The sequence below is a fragment of the Mus caroli genome, chromosome 7 (assembly GCF_900094665.2).
Source record: "Mus caroli chromosome 7, CAROLI_EIJ_v1.1, whole genome shotgun sequence".
Taxonomy (NCBI): domain Eukaryota; kingdom Metazoa; phylum Chordata; class Mammalia; order Rodentia; family Muridae; genus Mus; species Mus caroli.
Window position 1 is genome coordinate 137,255,072 of NC_034576.1, and position 17,314 is coordinate 137,272,385.

The 17,314-nt window shown below is 46.3% G+C and overlaps 1 protein-coding gene across 1 annotated transcript in view; it reads left to right on the forward strand.

The window, feature by feature from the left end:
- Dock1 (dedicator of cytokinesis 1) overlaps nt 1-17,314 on the forward strand; it is a 497,315-nt gene that overhangs the window by 402,646 nt on the left and 77,355 nt on the right. Inside the window, exons 31-32 of the mRNA XM_021168435.2 lie at nt 3,291-3,391; nt 12,321-12,379. Of these exons, the coding sequence (XP_021024094.1) occupies nt 3,291-3,391; nt 12,321-12,379 (160 nt within the window). The remainder of the gene's footprint in view (nt 1-3,290; nt 3,392-12,320; nt 12,380-17,314) is intronic.

Below are 17,314 nucleotides of genomic sequence, written 5' to 3' on the forward strand. Positions count from 1 at the left end.
ACTGCCCTGAGCCAAGCTTCCATGAGTTTCCAATGGATGTCAGTGCATGTATCCCCCTAGAAAAGGCTGATTACAGACAAAACAGGATGAGTGGCTAAGCTTGATGGACAGTGTCACAATGCCCTCCTAAAAATTTTCCAGCAGTAGCACCCCACTAGCCACATAGATGTGTATGTGTGTGTGTGTATGTTTGTATGTGTGCTTATAAACCTTTTTAATTTTCTCCTTGGAGATTTTCGTATATGTATATACCACATTCTCCTCAGTCTCTCCCTCCAGCCCCATCTTCTCCAAGTTCCCTCCCACCCCTGACAGTCTCCCTTCCAAATTCCAGGTACCCTTCTCTCGCTTCGGTTTTTGTGTTTTGCCTTCTGACCCGTTGAGCTATCCAGACATTCTCACTAGCCTCTTTTGAACAAAGCAGCTTTGTGCAGGCTTTCTTGAGAATTTAGGATTCCTGTTTCTATGAACCCTTTTCTGACCACTACATTTTTGAATGACCAGTTCTGCTGAGAGAATTTATCAGCTATGGGGAATTTTTGCTATGCACTGCCTGGGCCTTTCTTTTGCTTTCATTGGCTCTCAGTGTTTTTAATTAGTTGGGACTCTTATTATATCCTATTCATGGCTTGAATTTTATTATATAAAAATATTTAACTTTTCCTGTAGTGAAACCTGACATTTCTCTTGTGATTATATGGTCTTAGGTTTTGCATAGGGAATCCCTAATTGCCTTAGTGTTGTAGATTGAGTTATCCGCAATGAAGTTAATATCAGCAATTATCTACAGAGTTCGGCTTAATTTTTTTTTAACTTTTCAGTTATTTAATCCACCTAAGATTTCTATAGCTAGTGTTAGGATCAGGGTCTTACTTTCCACTCTCCACGTGGAGTTCATGATTGGCTTCCTCGGTCTCCAGTGACTTGACATGCTGCCACTGGCCAGATTACAAAACTACATGTGTATAGACTCTGTTGTCTGTGTTGCAACCACAGTGACTTCCTTGCTTCAGTTCTATAGCCAGATAGTGGAACCTGCACCTCCCAGTGAATTTTCTGCAAGGAAGTGCCCTGGCTGTGTTTGTGTGTGACTTCTTGCACACGTACTTTAAAATCAGCCAGTTGAGTGTCTCCTCTGAAAATCATGCTGTTTGCATGTTAACTGGACTTGGTGGACTGCTGAACTTGGAAATGGGACAGCCTTTGAGGGAGTATTTTCTAGCCTGTTTTCTTCCATTCCATGCTGGTCTTCTTGCTCTAGCTTTCATTGAACTCCGGCCTGCCGTGTGACTTGCTGGCTGGATTCCTATCTGTCCTGAATGTGGCTGCTCCTAGGGAGGGACCCATCTCCCCACTGAAGGCATTCTCAATGTGCCCTGCTACTCATGAGCTATTATAACTGCTGCCTGGGTTCTCACCTTGAGACTGAACACCTTGAAGGCTCTGTGCTCTCCAGATTTCAGAGCTGGGACCAGGCAAGAGTGCTGGGTATGGGCCAAACCACAACAAACCACAAGTAGACCTGGCCCCATAAGTGAATAGAAGGAATGAGGAGTTGGTGATGTCATCATTCGACAAGTTCTCGGCCTGGTGTGGTGGTGCACACCTGTAACCTCAGTTCCCGGGCAGCTAAAATGGAAGGATCCCAGGTTTTAGGTTTGTCTGAAATGCAAAGCTATAACCTGTCATGAGAAAACAAAATGCCAAAAGGAACATTGTCTCTCATGATGGGACAGAAGGATTTTGAGTTCTGGTCCTACTTTGGCTACATAGCAAGTTTCAAGGCTGGCATAGGTCGTTCAGCAGGTTCCTTTCTTAAAACTAAAATTAAAACGAGCTGGTATCTGGCTCAGCAACACCATGCTTTCCCACCATGCATAAGCCCTGGATTCAAACACAAAAAGAAAGAAATAGGGAGATAGGAAGGGAGGGAGAGAAGGAGAGAGGAAAGGATTGGATTGGATTCGTGGTTATTACATTATGGCTTTTAGAGGTACTAGGTAGGCAGGCATGGTGGCACATACCTACATACCTATAATCCCAGCACTTTGGAGGTTAAATAGAAATAGTAAGAATTACAGTTCATCTTAGCTACATAACCAGGCAAAGCCATCTTAGGCTATAAGGCACCTTGTGTCAGAAAATGAAAAGAAAACAAAAACAGGTACCAGGTGTCTGTCTGTATAGGTTCCGGTATGTGTTTTCCTGCCCTCTTTGCCTCCCTTCCAATCCACTTTTCCAGCCAGCCATGATTCTGTGGTTCTCAGAACATACAGAACATGTGTAGCATCGTCCTGTGACTGCTGCAGGATCAAGAAGGACGCAGGAGGGAAATGCTCCTTTCAAAAATAAATGAAAAAGAGCAACTAGTATGTCATGGCGTGAAGCCACCCCTTTTGATTGCAGAAAAAGGCTAAAGGAAAATGTGCTTTGTGGGCCGTTAACGAAGCTCTCTGAGGTCAGGAACATCTGCCCAGCTTCAATCCTACTGTAGCTGTGAGCATCCTAATATGGGTGGCTATTGCATCCTTGGTTAGTTCTTTGGTGGTCAGAAGCCCTGTAGGCAATGCCATTTCCTAGGAAGAGCCAGATAAAAGGGAGCACACACACACTGTTATATTCTGAGGATACTCTTAAATGCCCAACTTTTACAGGCCATTAAACTCAGAGTTGGTAATGGGAATGTCTTAGCCTCCTGTGACTCTTTGTAGCTATCACATTTGAATATTTGGATACCTGGTATGTAAATGAGGAGAGAAAAGTATCTACAATGTCTTCTAAAGATCACCCTTCAAATCACATATAGCCCATAAATCCTTGAAATGAAGCTTTGATCCTTTTACATGTTTTCCCTAATTGTCTGGTGTATGCATAATTTCGGTGTAGTGAAAAGTCGTAAATTATGCAAGTGTGTACTGTTCCTCAGAGAGGGGCTCCATCTCCTGCTGATAGTTAGAGCTGAGACTGTGGGGTGCTCGTTACCTGCTCAGCACCACCATCCCATTAGCCACTGCTTCTGCGGGTAGTAATCCTTGATCCCTTCCTCGAAGCCTACCCAGGTAGATACTGCTAACAACCCCGAGAAGCAACTGAAGCACAGGCAGAGGTTAGAGGAGCTGCCCTGGTGAATTGAGCCTCATGCTCACCCATGAGTCACACCCTGAAGACTAGCTTGCAGTGCTGTGGATTTTTAAGCATTTCAGGATGATAATGGCCCAGAACTTTTCTGAGACCAGACGTTAAGCTGTTCCATCATCGCTCAGCCTTATCTCCTGTCTTTTGTTTTTCAGCTGTGGAACAACTACTTTCACCTGGCCGTGGCTTTCCTCACTCAAGAGTCCCTGCAACTGGAGAATTTTTCAAGTGCTAAGAGAGCTAAAATCCTTAACAAGTAAGTCCCCCCCCCACCCTCCACCACCACCACAGACCTGCCACTGCGGGCGGGAGCCTTCTGCTTATTACCCTAATTTCCATGTCTCCTCTAAGCCAACTGGGTACAAATTGAGATGTAATCACAGCGTAATGAAAGGGTGGTTTCAAATCACAAATCCACTGTTGCCTTTGTAACCCATGAATCAAGGTCTAAAATTGCAGGATTCGTCCTGGCAGGTTCAAAGTCAGTGTGATTGGAGATGGTTAGCGCTAAACGGCGTTTGAGTTTCTGGAGATAATGACCTTTGCTGAGCACCCTTCTGATGTCATTACGCTCTGGTTTACTTTATTGCTTAGTTTTCCAGTTCTGCTTCTACAGAAAGAGAGGTGCTGATGAAAGTCCTGGGCGGGCACTGCCGGGACTGTCCTGGCTGGTGAAGCAGAGCTAGCCATTGTTTCTCGAGTGGCACAAAAGTCCCCTGTCTTCCTCTGGGTAGGAGGTCTGAGTGAACTGGATCCGCCTGTGTCTCACCAAAGAAGCTTCATGAAGGCCAGAGTTCTTGGGCAGCTCTATGGTGCCCCTGAATAGCCTGAATGATCGTGTTCCTGTGGTAAGAGAGAAGACCGTGGGCTGAGAAGATGGCTCAGTGGGTCAGGTGCTTGCTGCTCAAGCATATGTATCAGAGTTCAAATCCCCAGAGTTCCTATGGTGTGATGAGAAAGAGAAACAGGACGGTCCCCAGATGCTTTCAGGCTTGCATAGCTGCAAGCAAGAAACCTTTTCTCAAAGCACATGGAACCGGAGGTCCAATCCCTGTGATCGCAATGCGTGTGCATATGCACGCTCTCTCTCTCTCTCTCTCTCTCTCTCTCTCTCTCTCTCTCACACACATACACACACACACACACACAGAGAGTTTACAAAGGAAAAGAAGAATAGTTGCTCAGGTATACTGAGGTCTTTGCTCTTCACCTTCGGCCTAAACTCCACTAATGTCATCCAGCTCCAGGTGTCCTTCTAACAGGGACTCCTCAGAAGATTCTGAAATGGTGCCCATATTGCTGGGTTCTCATATTTATAATGCCTCTGTAGCATTCTGACCGTCAAGGCTTGGCCTGGTCCCTATGAGTTGCTGAGGTTAGAGGATGCAGAGGGAGTCTTGGGATGTGGTAACGGCTCTGCTTCTCAGAGCCCAGCAGTTTCTATCACCCTTACTGGGAAATTGAAAGCACTTGATCCCTAGGATGTAAGATGTGTTTCTGCATCTAACACTGGGCTTAGTTCACATGACAGCATCCTTCTAGACCCTGTGCATACATGTGTACATGTATATACATGTATGCACTTATATGTGTGCATATGTTTAGGTGTGCATGTTTCACATATAATCATTAAAAAGCAAGACTCTTCATTCAGTACGTCCTCTAATCCATGTTGAACTATGAATGCCTATGGATGGCATCCATCTCTATGAGCAGGACCCATCATGGGCCTCCTTAGCTCTCTCCTGCTGCCAGATTCCAGCCCGGGCAACTCTGTCCAAGGAGAACTTGACTTTCAGAGAGAGAGCCCGTCTGCAAGCCCTCTTGCACCTGATCGGATCCTCTTTGGCTGACCCCAAGAGGCATGAATGTAGACAGTAACTATTGTTTAGAAGTGACAGATGTACCTGCCAGACCAAGCACAGTGAGCGCAGAGTAGCCCCACCTGTGACTGCTGGCACATTGCCCCTCTTTGGAACCTTCTCAGGGCTTAATCGTTTACCATGACCCCCTGTGCCAAGGACAGACTTCTGCCGGCTACACATGCTAGAGATGGACACTATACAAAGTTTCCCCCTTCGGGCATTCACAGGGCTTGTGAGAAGGGAGGAATTCCTGTTGTTGCTCTCCCCGTGCGGTAGAAACCATTACTTTAGAAGCAGAGCATCCTTAGCAGCTCTCAGGGCGGCTCACCGAGGCCACCTCAGCTTCTTGAGGTACACACTCCCACCATTTGTTACATGTATTCATCAGTCCGTGTGGCCGATGCATGCTGCAGTGAGACTCTGGACATCCAGCCCTAATGGTGGCTGACTTTAGAAGCCACTTCCTGGGAAGCACCTGCATTTCCTGCCCTTAGAGATAGATGCCCACAGAAGAAGAGAGGCTTTTAAATGAGGTGTTGCTCCTGGAGGCTTTGCCGCTGAGTGCTGTGGAGACCGGGTAGTAGCTCTGTGCTGGGGTTTCCTCTTGCTGCTGTGTCCACAGTCCTAGCTAGAGCAGCACCAGCGATTGCTTTAATCGTGAAGGACCCCGTTCTCCAGAGAAAGTCTTTGCTTCCCATCTTGCTCTATAGTTTCAAGAGCTACGGAGCCAAAGGAGATTGAACACAGCCATCTGGTGTCTCCCTTCCCAGAGCCCACGGGGACTCTAGATCAGGTTTTCCTATCTCTCTTAGACACAGTAACAAGTGACTTGAGCTGTGCTTCTGTGTTTTCTCAAAGATTTCTCAGGTGAAAAGCCTGAGCACATTGCAAGTTGTCTCTGTAAACTCTGTGCTTATATTTGGGTCTCACTAGACCAGACTCCATGTGGCAGTGACTGGCCATCAAGGGCTCCTGTCTATGATAAACCCAACATGACCCATAAGCCTAAGAGACATCAGCTTCATGCAGCTTGTCACCAGCATTCACGAGAGAGTTGTGCCTCTTTGTAGACCTTAGACGCTTCATAGTATATTTGCAAACATTATTCTTAAATAGTAAACAGCTTAGGAAGTATCTCGGGGTGCCCTTCCCAAACTCTAATTTACTGGGTACACTGAATGCCTAGATCCTTTTGGCTTATCTAATGGAACAGAATTAGGCCTCTTCTGTGCTCAGGCAAGTATGGTCCTGTTGCTGGAGAAGGAGAAGTGGATCCCCAGGTGAAGCCATTCATTGTCTAGTAGAAAGCTAAGCTGGATCAGTATAGGGAATCAGGAGAAGATAAGGTTATCGACAGAGCTTTGGAAGTGGCTGGGGCACAGCCTAGGGAGTGGAGGCTACCAGGTAGTGTGGATGTCAGACAAGGGGGAACTGGCAGCTGAGATGCCTGCCCATTTGACTGGCATTGACAGGTATATCCCAGTCCTCTAGCAAAGAGATACACGCCTTGCAAGTATAAAGGAGTGGCAGTGGCTGGCAAGGCTCAGAGGACATCTCCTGCAAGGAGATGGTGCGGAGTTAGTCCCCCAGTGGTCTGTGGTGGTAGCTGGCCTTATACACTTGGGGAATGCTGTATGCATTTAACTACGTCTAGGAGAAACCCTTGGGTCTGAGGTAGATTCGGGTCTGCCCTCAAGACTATCCACGTGTGGCTTGTCAGCCTCTATAGGGCACATCTGAGTGGACAACCTGGGTCTTCTCTTTTCTTGCCTGGTCTGCCTCACCATGGCTTAGAAAAGTAAAGATTTCTAGAATCAGAATACCTACTTGCTTATGCCCTAAGTACTTGGGTGCAAAACATACCACACACACACACACACACACACACACACACCCCAAGCTACACCATTGCCAAGAACTGAGTCTATTAACCTCCAAATAAAAAAGATTTTTCTCTAAAACCCAAAGTTAAGAACTCCAGGTCCCTACTAAGAAAACGCTGCCGTGCCGCCTCAGCTCCTCCCTGGTGCTAGCGACTCCCACCACAGACATCAGGAGAGCGCGGCTTTGCACTATCATCCACTCTCCCCAAGCTTTTCGCATCACTGGGGTTCAGGAAATATAAATAAAATGCAGAAGAGGTAACGCTAAACTCATAGACATAGTTGGACAACATTACTATGTCACATGACCACAAAAGAGCACCATGCTCAGGGCCCAACTTTGTTCTGGGAGAGAAAAGATTCAGAATGGCTTTTGCATGGTTTTGGTTGGTTGGTTTTGGGTTTGGTTGGTTTTTTTTTAGGGGGGGGGCACGTGGAGGAGGGAGAGGCAGATCTCTATCTGGAGGCCCAGGCTATCCTCATAGGCACTTAGATCCAGCCGGCTTCTGCCTCCCAAAGTACTAGAATTAAAGGTAACACAGAGTTTTTCCAAGTGTTTGCAAGAGATTCCCTGTTTGGATGGCATCACAGGAGGGAGAGGAGATGTTGACTGAGCACGTCCAGCTCTTTCACTCGCCCATTTTTTTCCCCCTGTGAAATCTATAATCTCCTGAGGGGACATGTTTTGCTGCTGGACCAAAACATCACACAAAACAAACATATTCCCATTTCACCAGACACTGGCTTCTGAGAGTCCAGACTGTAGAAGGGACTTTGAAGGAAGCTAAGAAGAAATAAATGAGATGTGACAAGTCCCGTTTTACAATGTGACCTAATCAGAAAGTAGGATTCTGTATTGCAAGAGTCCGATCAATTCAATCCTCATGCTAATTATTTTTTTTTCCAAAAGATTCAAGTCGTTCCAAGTAAATTCACTTTAAGGATTAGAAAGGGACCCAGGGAAACACACTTCATAAGCAGTAGCCCTGTGCCACCTTCATGTTGGCAAAGCTAATTAGATATATTGGTGAGGCATTGCTCTAGGGAGCATAATAAAGCTTTAATGTAGGCAGAATGCTAACATCAGCCCTGTGTCTAACAGGGTTCATCCCCAATGGCCTGATCCCCTTTCGACCTATTGTATTGGGTTTTTGTTGTTGTTGTTGTTTTGTTTTGTCTCCCATTAAGACAGAATTGCCTCATCCTATCCATGAGCCTGTTTCTTGGTTATCTTTCCTTTCTTTTTCTTGCCAAACTGTCCACCCTTTGGCACTCTGACCAAGTCACTAGGGCACTAAATCCACATTCGGTGCTCTGGATTGCTCTCCCCATGTCCTTCACCACTGTTTCTTGGCCTGGGTCATGACTGTGAACCCTGGGTTTGAGTGTTTTGTAAAGAGGCTGTCATTGGCTCATCATCTTGGAGGCAAGGTATTTCAAGGGCATGAAACTAGCATTTTCTCAGCTTCTGCTGAGAGTCTTGTGCTGTAGAACAACATGATAGTGAAGCATGGAGGGAGCGCAAGGAGTGCAGAGAGGAAGTGTTCGTAAGAGAGAGAAACAGAGGCAGGCTTGCTTTATAAATACCTACCCTCCCCAGAGTCCTGTGCTAATCTATTCTTGAAGACCTAGCTCTGTCCTGTGCTATGTTGTTCCCAAGAGATCTGACTCACTCCCTCAAGACCTAACCCAGTCTTGCAAGAACCAACCCAATCTCTTGAAAGATATTTATCCATTCCTGAGGGTAACATTCTCAGATAGAACCATGTCTACTAGGTCTCCTAATGTCTGCCATCTCTCTGTCCTATTACCTTGGAGACCAAAGTTGCAGGACATGGACCTCTGGGGACCAGAGTATCCAAATCACAGCACTCTCTCTTCCTGTCCTGCTGAACTTCTTTCTAGGTTTGCTCCTGCCTCTTCTGCCTATTTCCTTGTCTGGTTTAGACTCCTACACTGACACATCAACGTGCCAGAGCCCCCTCCAATCTCAGTCTTAGAATTCTTATTTTATTCTTCCCATAGAAAAGCATTTTTCAGATTCTAGATTCTCATTGTTTCATGGACTATTCTAAATAAATGGATTGTTGCACATATTCCCTGAGTTCACCTGCCATAACAGTGGGCACAAAGGAAGTTACACTCTCTTGTCTGTTAATTATGGAAGCCATGAGTTTGAAGTCAGGATGGTGATGGTGCAGATCTCTCTGCTGGGGACCGTTCTGCTAACTTGAAGTTGCCATCCCAGACCCCAGCATTCCGTAGCCTGTGTTTTTCAGTCTCTGCTTTTCTCTAGATTAGGTTCTTTTTAAGTCTTCCTGTATATCTGTGACTCTTGATACACCCTCCTTATAGAGACATCAGTCCTTGAATTCAGGCCTCTCTCCACTACGGTGTGGCTTCATCACAACTAGGTTACATTGTACAGACCCTATTTCCAAATGAGGTCACATAGACAGGCATCATGTGTATAAGATTTGCAGATTCCCTGTATGATTGTGGGATTGAAGTCTACCTCCCCTGTCATGGTGCATGTGTCCTAAGGCCTCTGAGTCTTGTTGGAGTTCTCTATTAGTGATGGCTAAATGAATCAGTCTAATGGCCTTTGCCAACATGCTGTGCTTAAGGCCAGCCCTTTAAATTATAGCATCTCCTCCTTAGAGGAGGCTGAGACAGGGTAGATGCTACCTTGTTCTCAGCATTCAGAACAGCATCAAGGTAAGCATCAAAAGTTGTTTCCTTATAATGTGAAAGAAATAGGGGCCAAGAAGTTGCCCAGCTGTGCTTAAATAAGGCTGAATGGTAGATATAATCCCTCATCTTGGGTTAAAGATGCAAGAATTCAAGTAGTGCCTCTGAGACTGGATGTAGGAGCATAGGACTTCCTGCACTGGGGAAAGGCTCCCTTTCAAGTCACCTTTCCTATGTTCACTTGGTGGGTGGACACACAGGATGAGGTCACTCCAGTTCTGTGTCCTTATGACTTAGCAGAGCTAGGCCCATCTGCTCCGTACCATGAGTCCTGGATTCCTCACTGGAAGAGTGACTGTGATATGAGACAGAAGCATTTTGGAAGAAGATGCAACAGTCAGTCCCTGGAGTGTGCAGTGCAGGTTGCAATGTGGGCTTGCGATCTAAGGACTTGGACTCTCTTCTCTTTGCCCTGTAACCTAAGCCAAGTCATCCAGCTTTCCCCTCCAGGCTTGGGCCAGCTCCCTGACTCTGTGCTATGAGAGAGCCACTCAACTGTGATCTCTAGGGCTGCCCCTGGCTCCAAGGTCTGTCTCCAGGAAATGAGCTCCAGCCAGACACTCTCAATTATCCTCATATTTTTCTTTTAAGGGAAAAAGGTAGAAGTGTTCCCCGCAAACCCTCTTGAGGTCTGGTGACAGCTGCTACTCTGCTTGGGAATTGCTAGGAAGCTTGTACAGATTCATCAGATCTGCCTTCCTATTAAATGCAAAGGAAGGATCAAGCCCAGCCTGCTGCCAGGGAACTTCGGTCCTTCCCTCCACTGTGCGTCTCCCTCCTTTTCGTCTGGGTTTCTAGGCATCTAGCTCATTCAGCTGTTAAACAGTATTTTCGTCTCCTTGTGCTGTAGGCCTGGCTCTCACAAGAATCACCCCCTCTGATCATTGCCAACGCCCTGGTTCTCAAATACCATCATGTCCAATCATCACCCGAACCAGAAAAGCAGAAATGAGTGTGGAAACCCATGGTCCTCACCCTCCTTCAGCAAGGGAGAGGCATTGTGCTGGCCAGCAGCAACAGCGCTCCTAATTTCCACAGCAGCTGGAGAGAGGCAGGTCACCACCCAGAATCACAAATGTTAGAGTCCCAGGGCTTCCTCTACACGACTAGAACTGTAATCAGTAGAGGACCGGAGAGAAAGAGCAAAGACCTTGAGTCAAGGGCAAAGGAACAGAGACATCCATGAAGCCTACTGTTAGGTATTCCTGTGTTTTAAGGAGGAATCCTTCCTGTAACCTGGATGCAAGATGTTCAAAGCCAGAGTTAATGATGCTGTTTTTGATACCACTGGCTTCATTGGTGGATTGAGGGTATGAACACACATCATAGAGGGCTAGAGAACTGAGGGTGTTTGTGTCCTATAGCCCCCTGCCACAATGCCGTGTCTCCCAGTCTTGTCTGTGGCCTTGTAGCTTAAAGTGACTCATTCATTAGCCTTAAAGTCAGGGCTGATTCCTCTCCCCCTGATAAATGCCAGAAGTTGCAAGTAGCCAGGTTGCTGTGCATGCTTCCAACTCCATCTTGCCCAGGCCCAGGTGGCTTTGGCTGCTGAGAAACCTCAAAATAATGCACATCTTAATGTGTTCAGGTCTTGGAACCCTTAAGCAATTTGAAGGGAGAGTCAAGCCTGGGAGTGTGTCTCCCTGTTACTTGTGACCTCATACCTACTAGCTGGTATCATGTCTTCACTGCCTGGAACATGCCTCCCACCCATGTCGCCTTGGCAGTGAATCTACAGCTGGCTGAGATCACCTGATTTACAGATCCCACATAGAGAAAGCATGCATGTACCTTGGATTACATATTTTCTCCGGTTGAGATGAACATGCCACTGTAACCCTCCTGCTGTGAGTGACAGACAGGTGCTTAGGTGCAAGAGACTTTAATAAGGTGGCAGCCAGCTGGGGGTTGTTGATTTAGCAGCCAGGGCTGCTTGCCTGAAGAGCCAGGACACCATCATCTGTGATCAGCTTTCCTTGGCGCCTCAGCTGCCACAAGGAAGAACGGAGCAAGCCTGACGACGCAGCTGCTCGGCTGCAATGCTGTATGATAATTTCGCAAATTATTATTTTTAATATAATCAGCTTTTTCCTTAGGCACTAAAAGAAAAAGTTAAATTGCTCACAAGCTAATAAAGGTTTATCTTCCGAAGCATCAAATTCTGTTTACTCATGAAACGCACACCTCCTCTCTTTGCCCACCGGGAGGAAAATTAGCATTTATTTTCCCAGATAAACAAAAACTGGTGGAATGTTTGTTGACATATTTGGGTATTAAGCTCTTGCTTACATTTAAAATGATATAGAAGAATGGGGAAATTTTGGGAGCTGCCTTTCCCAACTCTAGGGTTTTATTTTCCTGGGGGAATCCTCTGCTCTGTGGTAGAATGCTCTTGGGTGCCTGCATGTGCCAACAGCAGCATGCATGAGAGACAAACTCCCTTAGGCCCAGGGCCACAAGACTGAAGAACACAAGACTGGCTGTTCTTCACAGCTTCTCCATGCTCCCTTGGGGATGCTCTGTCATCTGGGATGAGCCCCATTCCTGCCTGGAGCTCTCCTAGAAATCCTGCTGGTGGATGTAGTTGGAACTCTGGCATAGCCTTCATCTAAGTCCATGATGGAAGCCCGGAGTTTGATTTCCAGAAGCTCTGTAAACTGGCATTGCCCTCTCTCCTTCGTTCTAGGTATGGAGACATGAGGAGGCAGATTGGCTTTGAGATCAGAGACATGTGGTACAACCTGGGTGAGTAGCTGGACATCATCTTGGGGATGGGGTGAGCATCTTGAGTTCTCTCTGTACTGTGGGGCTGATCCCCACTTTTCAATGTTGGTCTCTGGTGTGTGTGTGTGTGTGTGTGGTTTTTAGAGCAGGATCTTATTGTTTTGTAACTTGTCAAGTTGACCAGCTGTCTGGCTCATCAGGCCCTAGGGATCCCCTTGTCTCTGCCTCCCCATCACTAGGGTGACAAGTATGAGACCCTCAGTCAGCTTTATATTATATGGGTTCTGGCTTTGAACTCAGGTCCTCCTGGTTACATGGCAGATATTTTAACAGCTGAGCCATCTCCCAAGCCCCTTTGGTATATCTCAAAGACCGCAATTGTTTTTATTACCAGGATAGCAACAACTGCTTCTTCCACAGTTCCTTTTTCAGTAAGGAAAACAAATTAAAGAGAGGTACAAAACCTCTCCCAGTGTTAACTAAGGAAATCCAGAAAGCACCGCCCTCTGGCATCAGGCAGGCAAGTAGCTTGGACTGCCATTGCTCCTAAGTTCTCCTCCACTTCCATCTGTATCTGCTCCTAGTCATTTGCCAGAGTGACATTTCCCATCACTCATGTGTTCAGTGAGCTGACTCTACCTTCTAACAGGGTTAGTCACCCACCCAGAATCTGCAGTTGTTTACCCTGCCACCAGGTGGTGGTAGCACCATGTGCTGCCATGATCAAAGCCATGAGAGTTCTGTTTAATGATTAGAAACAAATACAACCATATCCAGGAATCAATTCATGTACACAATGTTTCCACTACATTTCATCATTATCAATAAGAAATGCTCTACTAAGAAACTCTCTATTAAAATCTTAACCAAAGTCCAGCAAGATGACTCTGTGGCAAAGGGAACTTGCCCATAAGCCTGATAACCTGAATTTGATCCTGAGATTCACATGGTTGAAAGAGAGAATTGACCCCTGCTAAGTTTTCCTCTGACTCTGATCTGTCGGTCTCTCTCTCTCTCTCTCTCTCTCTCTCTCTCTCTCTCTCTGTCACACACACATACACACACACATACACACACACACACACACACACACACACAAAGGAATAAATGGGAGCTGGAGAGATATCTCAGTGGTTAAGAACATTGTCTAATCTTCCAAAGGACCTCATTTTGATTCCCAACACCCACATTGATGGTTTACAACTATCTGAAAGTCCAATCCCAGGCATCCAACACCCTCTCTTGTCCTCTTCAGGCACTGTGTGCATGTGGCACACAGATACACATGCAGGCAAAATATCCGTGTGCATAAAAAAAAATTAAAGATAAATAATTGTGATGAAATTATTTTTCTAAACCAGCAAGACACATTTTTCCACATAGATAAGTTCTTAAAGAAAGTAGTGAGCCTCTAGAACTTCTGTCTTTAGTGTTCCTACTGGGAGCCTGGTCATGATACTAGGTCCAATTGCTATCTTTGTATCAAGTGTGCTGGACTATGGAGGAGTTGGTCCTTGGACCATGCACAGGGATCAGTATAGTGCTCTATAGGTGATATTACTCTATAGGAGACATTGTTCTATGGGTAATATTACTCTATAGGTGACATTACTCTATAGGTGATATTCTGTAGGCAATACTGATAGCATAAACATTTCCCCTGAGGCCCCAGCTCAGCTCCTGGGCATAGAGCTGCAGGGTAAAGTTCCATAGTGGAAGTGCAGAGCTGTCAAGGAAATATGCCTGCTGTAGTCACCCAATGCATGTAGAACCTGCACCATCCTATCATATTAGGTATCATAATTGGAGCAGGCTGAGGACCCTTCAGGGACACTCTCTATAGGATTTAACAAGATCACAGCAAGCTATTTATGGAGGACCTGAGTAAGTCCTGGTCCTTGGGCATTTCAGCCTCCTGATCTCTGTAACATGGACCCCACAGAAACCATCCTGACTTTCTGCCAACTCTGGGAGTTCACAGGAACCCAAGGGTGGACTGGGTAGTTTGCTAAGTCACACTGAGTTTCCTTCCTCCACTGCCCTGCCTTTGTAACCTCTTGTCATGTGACATGGTCCTTCTCCGTTTCCCTCACCCAGCAGTCCAGTTTTTATGTTATGGAGGTTGGGAAGAAGCTGTCAGAAGACTTCCAATCCAGACGCCTACCAGTCCTATGACGTGGACATAGGATGAGCTCAGTGCTAAGAGGCTGAGTCTGTTGGAACAAGGAAGGGGGCAGCCATGGATAATCTTAACCAAGTTTTCTGTGTTTCTTCTCAAAAGCACATGCTGAAAGATCCATTTGTCACTTGACCTAGACAGCCTGATGGCCAAACTAATGCCCGACAGGAAACCATGTGTTACCTATGAGAAAGAGAGTAATGAAAAGCCAAGGACCCTGACATGGACAGCTTAGAGGGACACCATGGTTCTCCACTGGATGACAGGTTCTCCAGATCTTCTCTAGACCCAGCATTCACAAAGGAGATGACATGAGTTCTGTCCCACTTGCCAGCCTGCACTGTCCCCTTGGCTCCTCTGGGCATAGGCTACCATGCATGAGGCCCTGCTCTCAGTCTGAAGTACTGCAAACGAAGAGGAAAGAAAACGAGAGCCTGAGGGACCAGTGTGCAATGGGGTGCCTCTTTCTTCCCTGATAAACAATGGGTGCTGTCCCAGGCATCCCCAGCATCTCACTATGGTCCTGTAGTGACAGGGTCACTGGTTAGAATTGAAAGAACTGATCTCTGGCCCTAGGTATTATCCAGAGATAATCCAGAGATTATCCTAACTGATGGATTAATGAGTCTTCTTGCCATTCCAATATTTTTGTTTTAATTTTTTTTTTTTTTGAGGTTTTGTTTTTTTTGGTTTTTTGTTTTGTTTTGTTTTTTTCAATGACCATAGTTTACGTTTTATATGCTGACCTTGAACTTTGTACTTCCTTCTTAATTTTTATCATGCTATTTTAATTATATAATAATTTTTATTGTTTGGGTTTGCTGTTTTATACATGTATGGGATTTTTGAAATATTCATCTCCACTGTTCCCTTTGCCCCCTCTTACTTCTGCTAGCCCCCTTCTGCCTCCCCCCACTTTCATGCCCTTTTTTCTTTTTGGGGTTTACAAAGTGAGTTTCATTAAGGCTCTCCCCGAAGCCCGGGTAAGGGTTATGTGCACCTTGCCCATAGCTGTATCCCTGAAGATGTTTCTTCCTCCTCTAGCAACCAAACTACATGTCCATGTTTAAGTATAGTCAGTGACACCTCTGAAGCGACAGAGGTTGACCTTGAACCTGGTCCCATCTCTTTCCATGCCATTTGCCGTGACCCTCAGGAAGGAAGGAAAGATGGGCTTCAGGAAGCGTGAGGTTCTCCACAGCGCCTCCTCGAGAGCCCCCAGTCTCAGGTGTGTGCCCAGACTTTTCTGTTCCGTCCCAGAGCGGTGAACTCTCTTGACAGTGTCTGTCATTACTCTCTAAATAAGATGAGCCCAGCAATGAAACTTCTGATTTAGGATACTGAGAAGGAAGCTAACTGAGCAGGAACATCCCCTTCCCCCCCCCCCCCCAAATCTTGTCACTCACTAATGTGAACATGTAACTAACACCCAAGTGTTTCAAAGCTTGCTTGACAGCAGCAAACATCAATTTGGGCATGAGAAAAGGCAGGAGATCAAACGGAAGCCATGACCTTGGCCATGCTGGACCCTTCCTGCTGTGCGTCTTCAGGTTTCAGGCCTGCCTGCCAATGGCACTGTGCAGGCTGCCGCTCTCCAAACTCACAGCAGCCTGTCATGATTTCCCAGGATATACACATCCTCTTTTCCACATAGCTTCCTGTTTTCTTTTCTTTTCTTTTTTTTTTTTCCAGTGGGCTCAGGTTTGGGAATATGTTGGCAGGCATATGCAGCCAGTTCTGCCAAGAAAATAAAAATAGAAGTCGGATCAGATGCGTTCCTCACCTTAGAATTAGTCACCTGTCACTCCACCAGTGCAGTCTGTGGGCTTTGGGGAGGGAGGGGTGTCTCACACAGAGGTACCCAGCAACCCCAGGGCACAGATCGGAGTCTCCTTGCTCAGTGTGGTTACAAATGCAGACCCAGGCCTGCTGGGTGGGACAGGGCAACTAACCCATTTCTTTGCAGAAGCCAGCCTGTCAAAGAGAAAATCAGAAGCATACTCCTTCAAAAGAGAAGTAGAGGAAATGTATTCATTTACTGAACCCTCCAGTTATTTATGGGTGCAGCTTGGTGGCGGCCTACAGGGCCACCTCATCTCCCTCTCTCCTGGTCCCTTCATCCGTTTTTGTTTATTACGTCCACCTCTCAGGAACCAGCGCGTGCTCCCTGATGCCATTTGACTGAAACAAAAAATGCTCATGGCGAGACCTTTCTTTGGCCTTATTTGGCTTGGACTATTTTTCGTGTGAGGATCCCTTTCCCTGTATTTTTGGGGATGTGCAAACTGACTGCTTTTCAGTAAACCCAGATACCACACCATTGATCCTAGCTGGAGGTGATGAAAGGTTCTCTGTCCTGTGGTCCTTCTGTGTGCACAACTTTCTTACATTAAGACCCTGTGCAATGGTCAGATTTTTGACCATCAGAAGTGTCAAGGCGAAAGCCTGCCTTTCAGAGGAAGCCAGGTGCGGCTCTCAGAGGACTTAGTGCTTCATCCTGTCAGGAGAATCTTAGTCAGGAGAATAGACCTCCAGGGAGGTCTTGGGGGGCAGGGGTTAGAGAATGCAACTAGGGGACCTAAGATACAATCTTTCACTTCGCACCATGGTTATTAGAGTCTCAGTTACTTTTCTGTTGCTGTGATAAAAGCACCATGTCCCCCCCCCCCAAAAAAAAGCAACTTACAGAAGAAAGGATCTATGTCATCTTAAGGTGAGAGAGAGAGAGAGAGAGAGAGAGAGAGAGAGAGAGAGAGAGAGAGAGAGAGAGAGAGAGA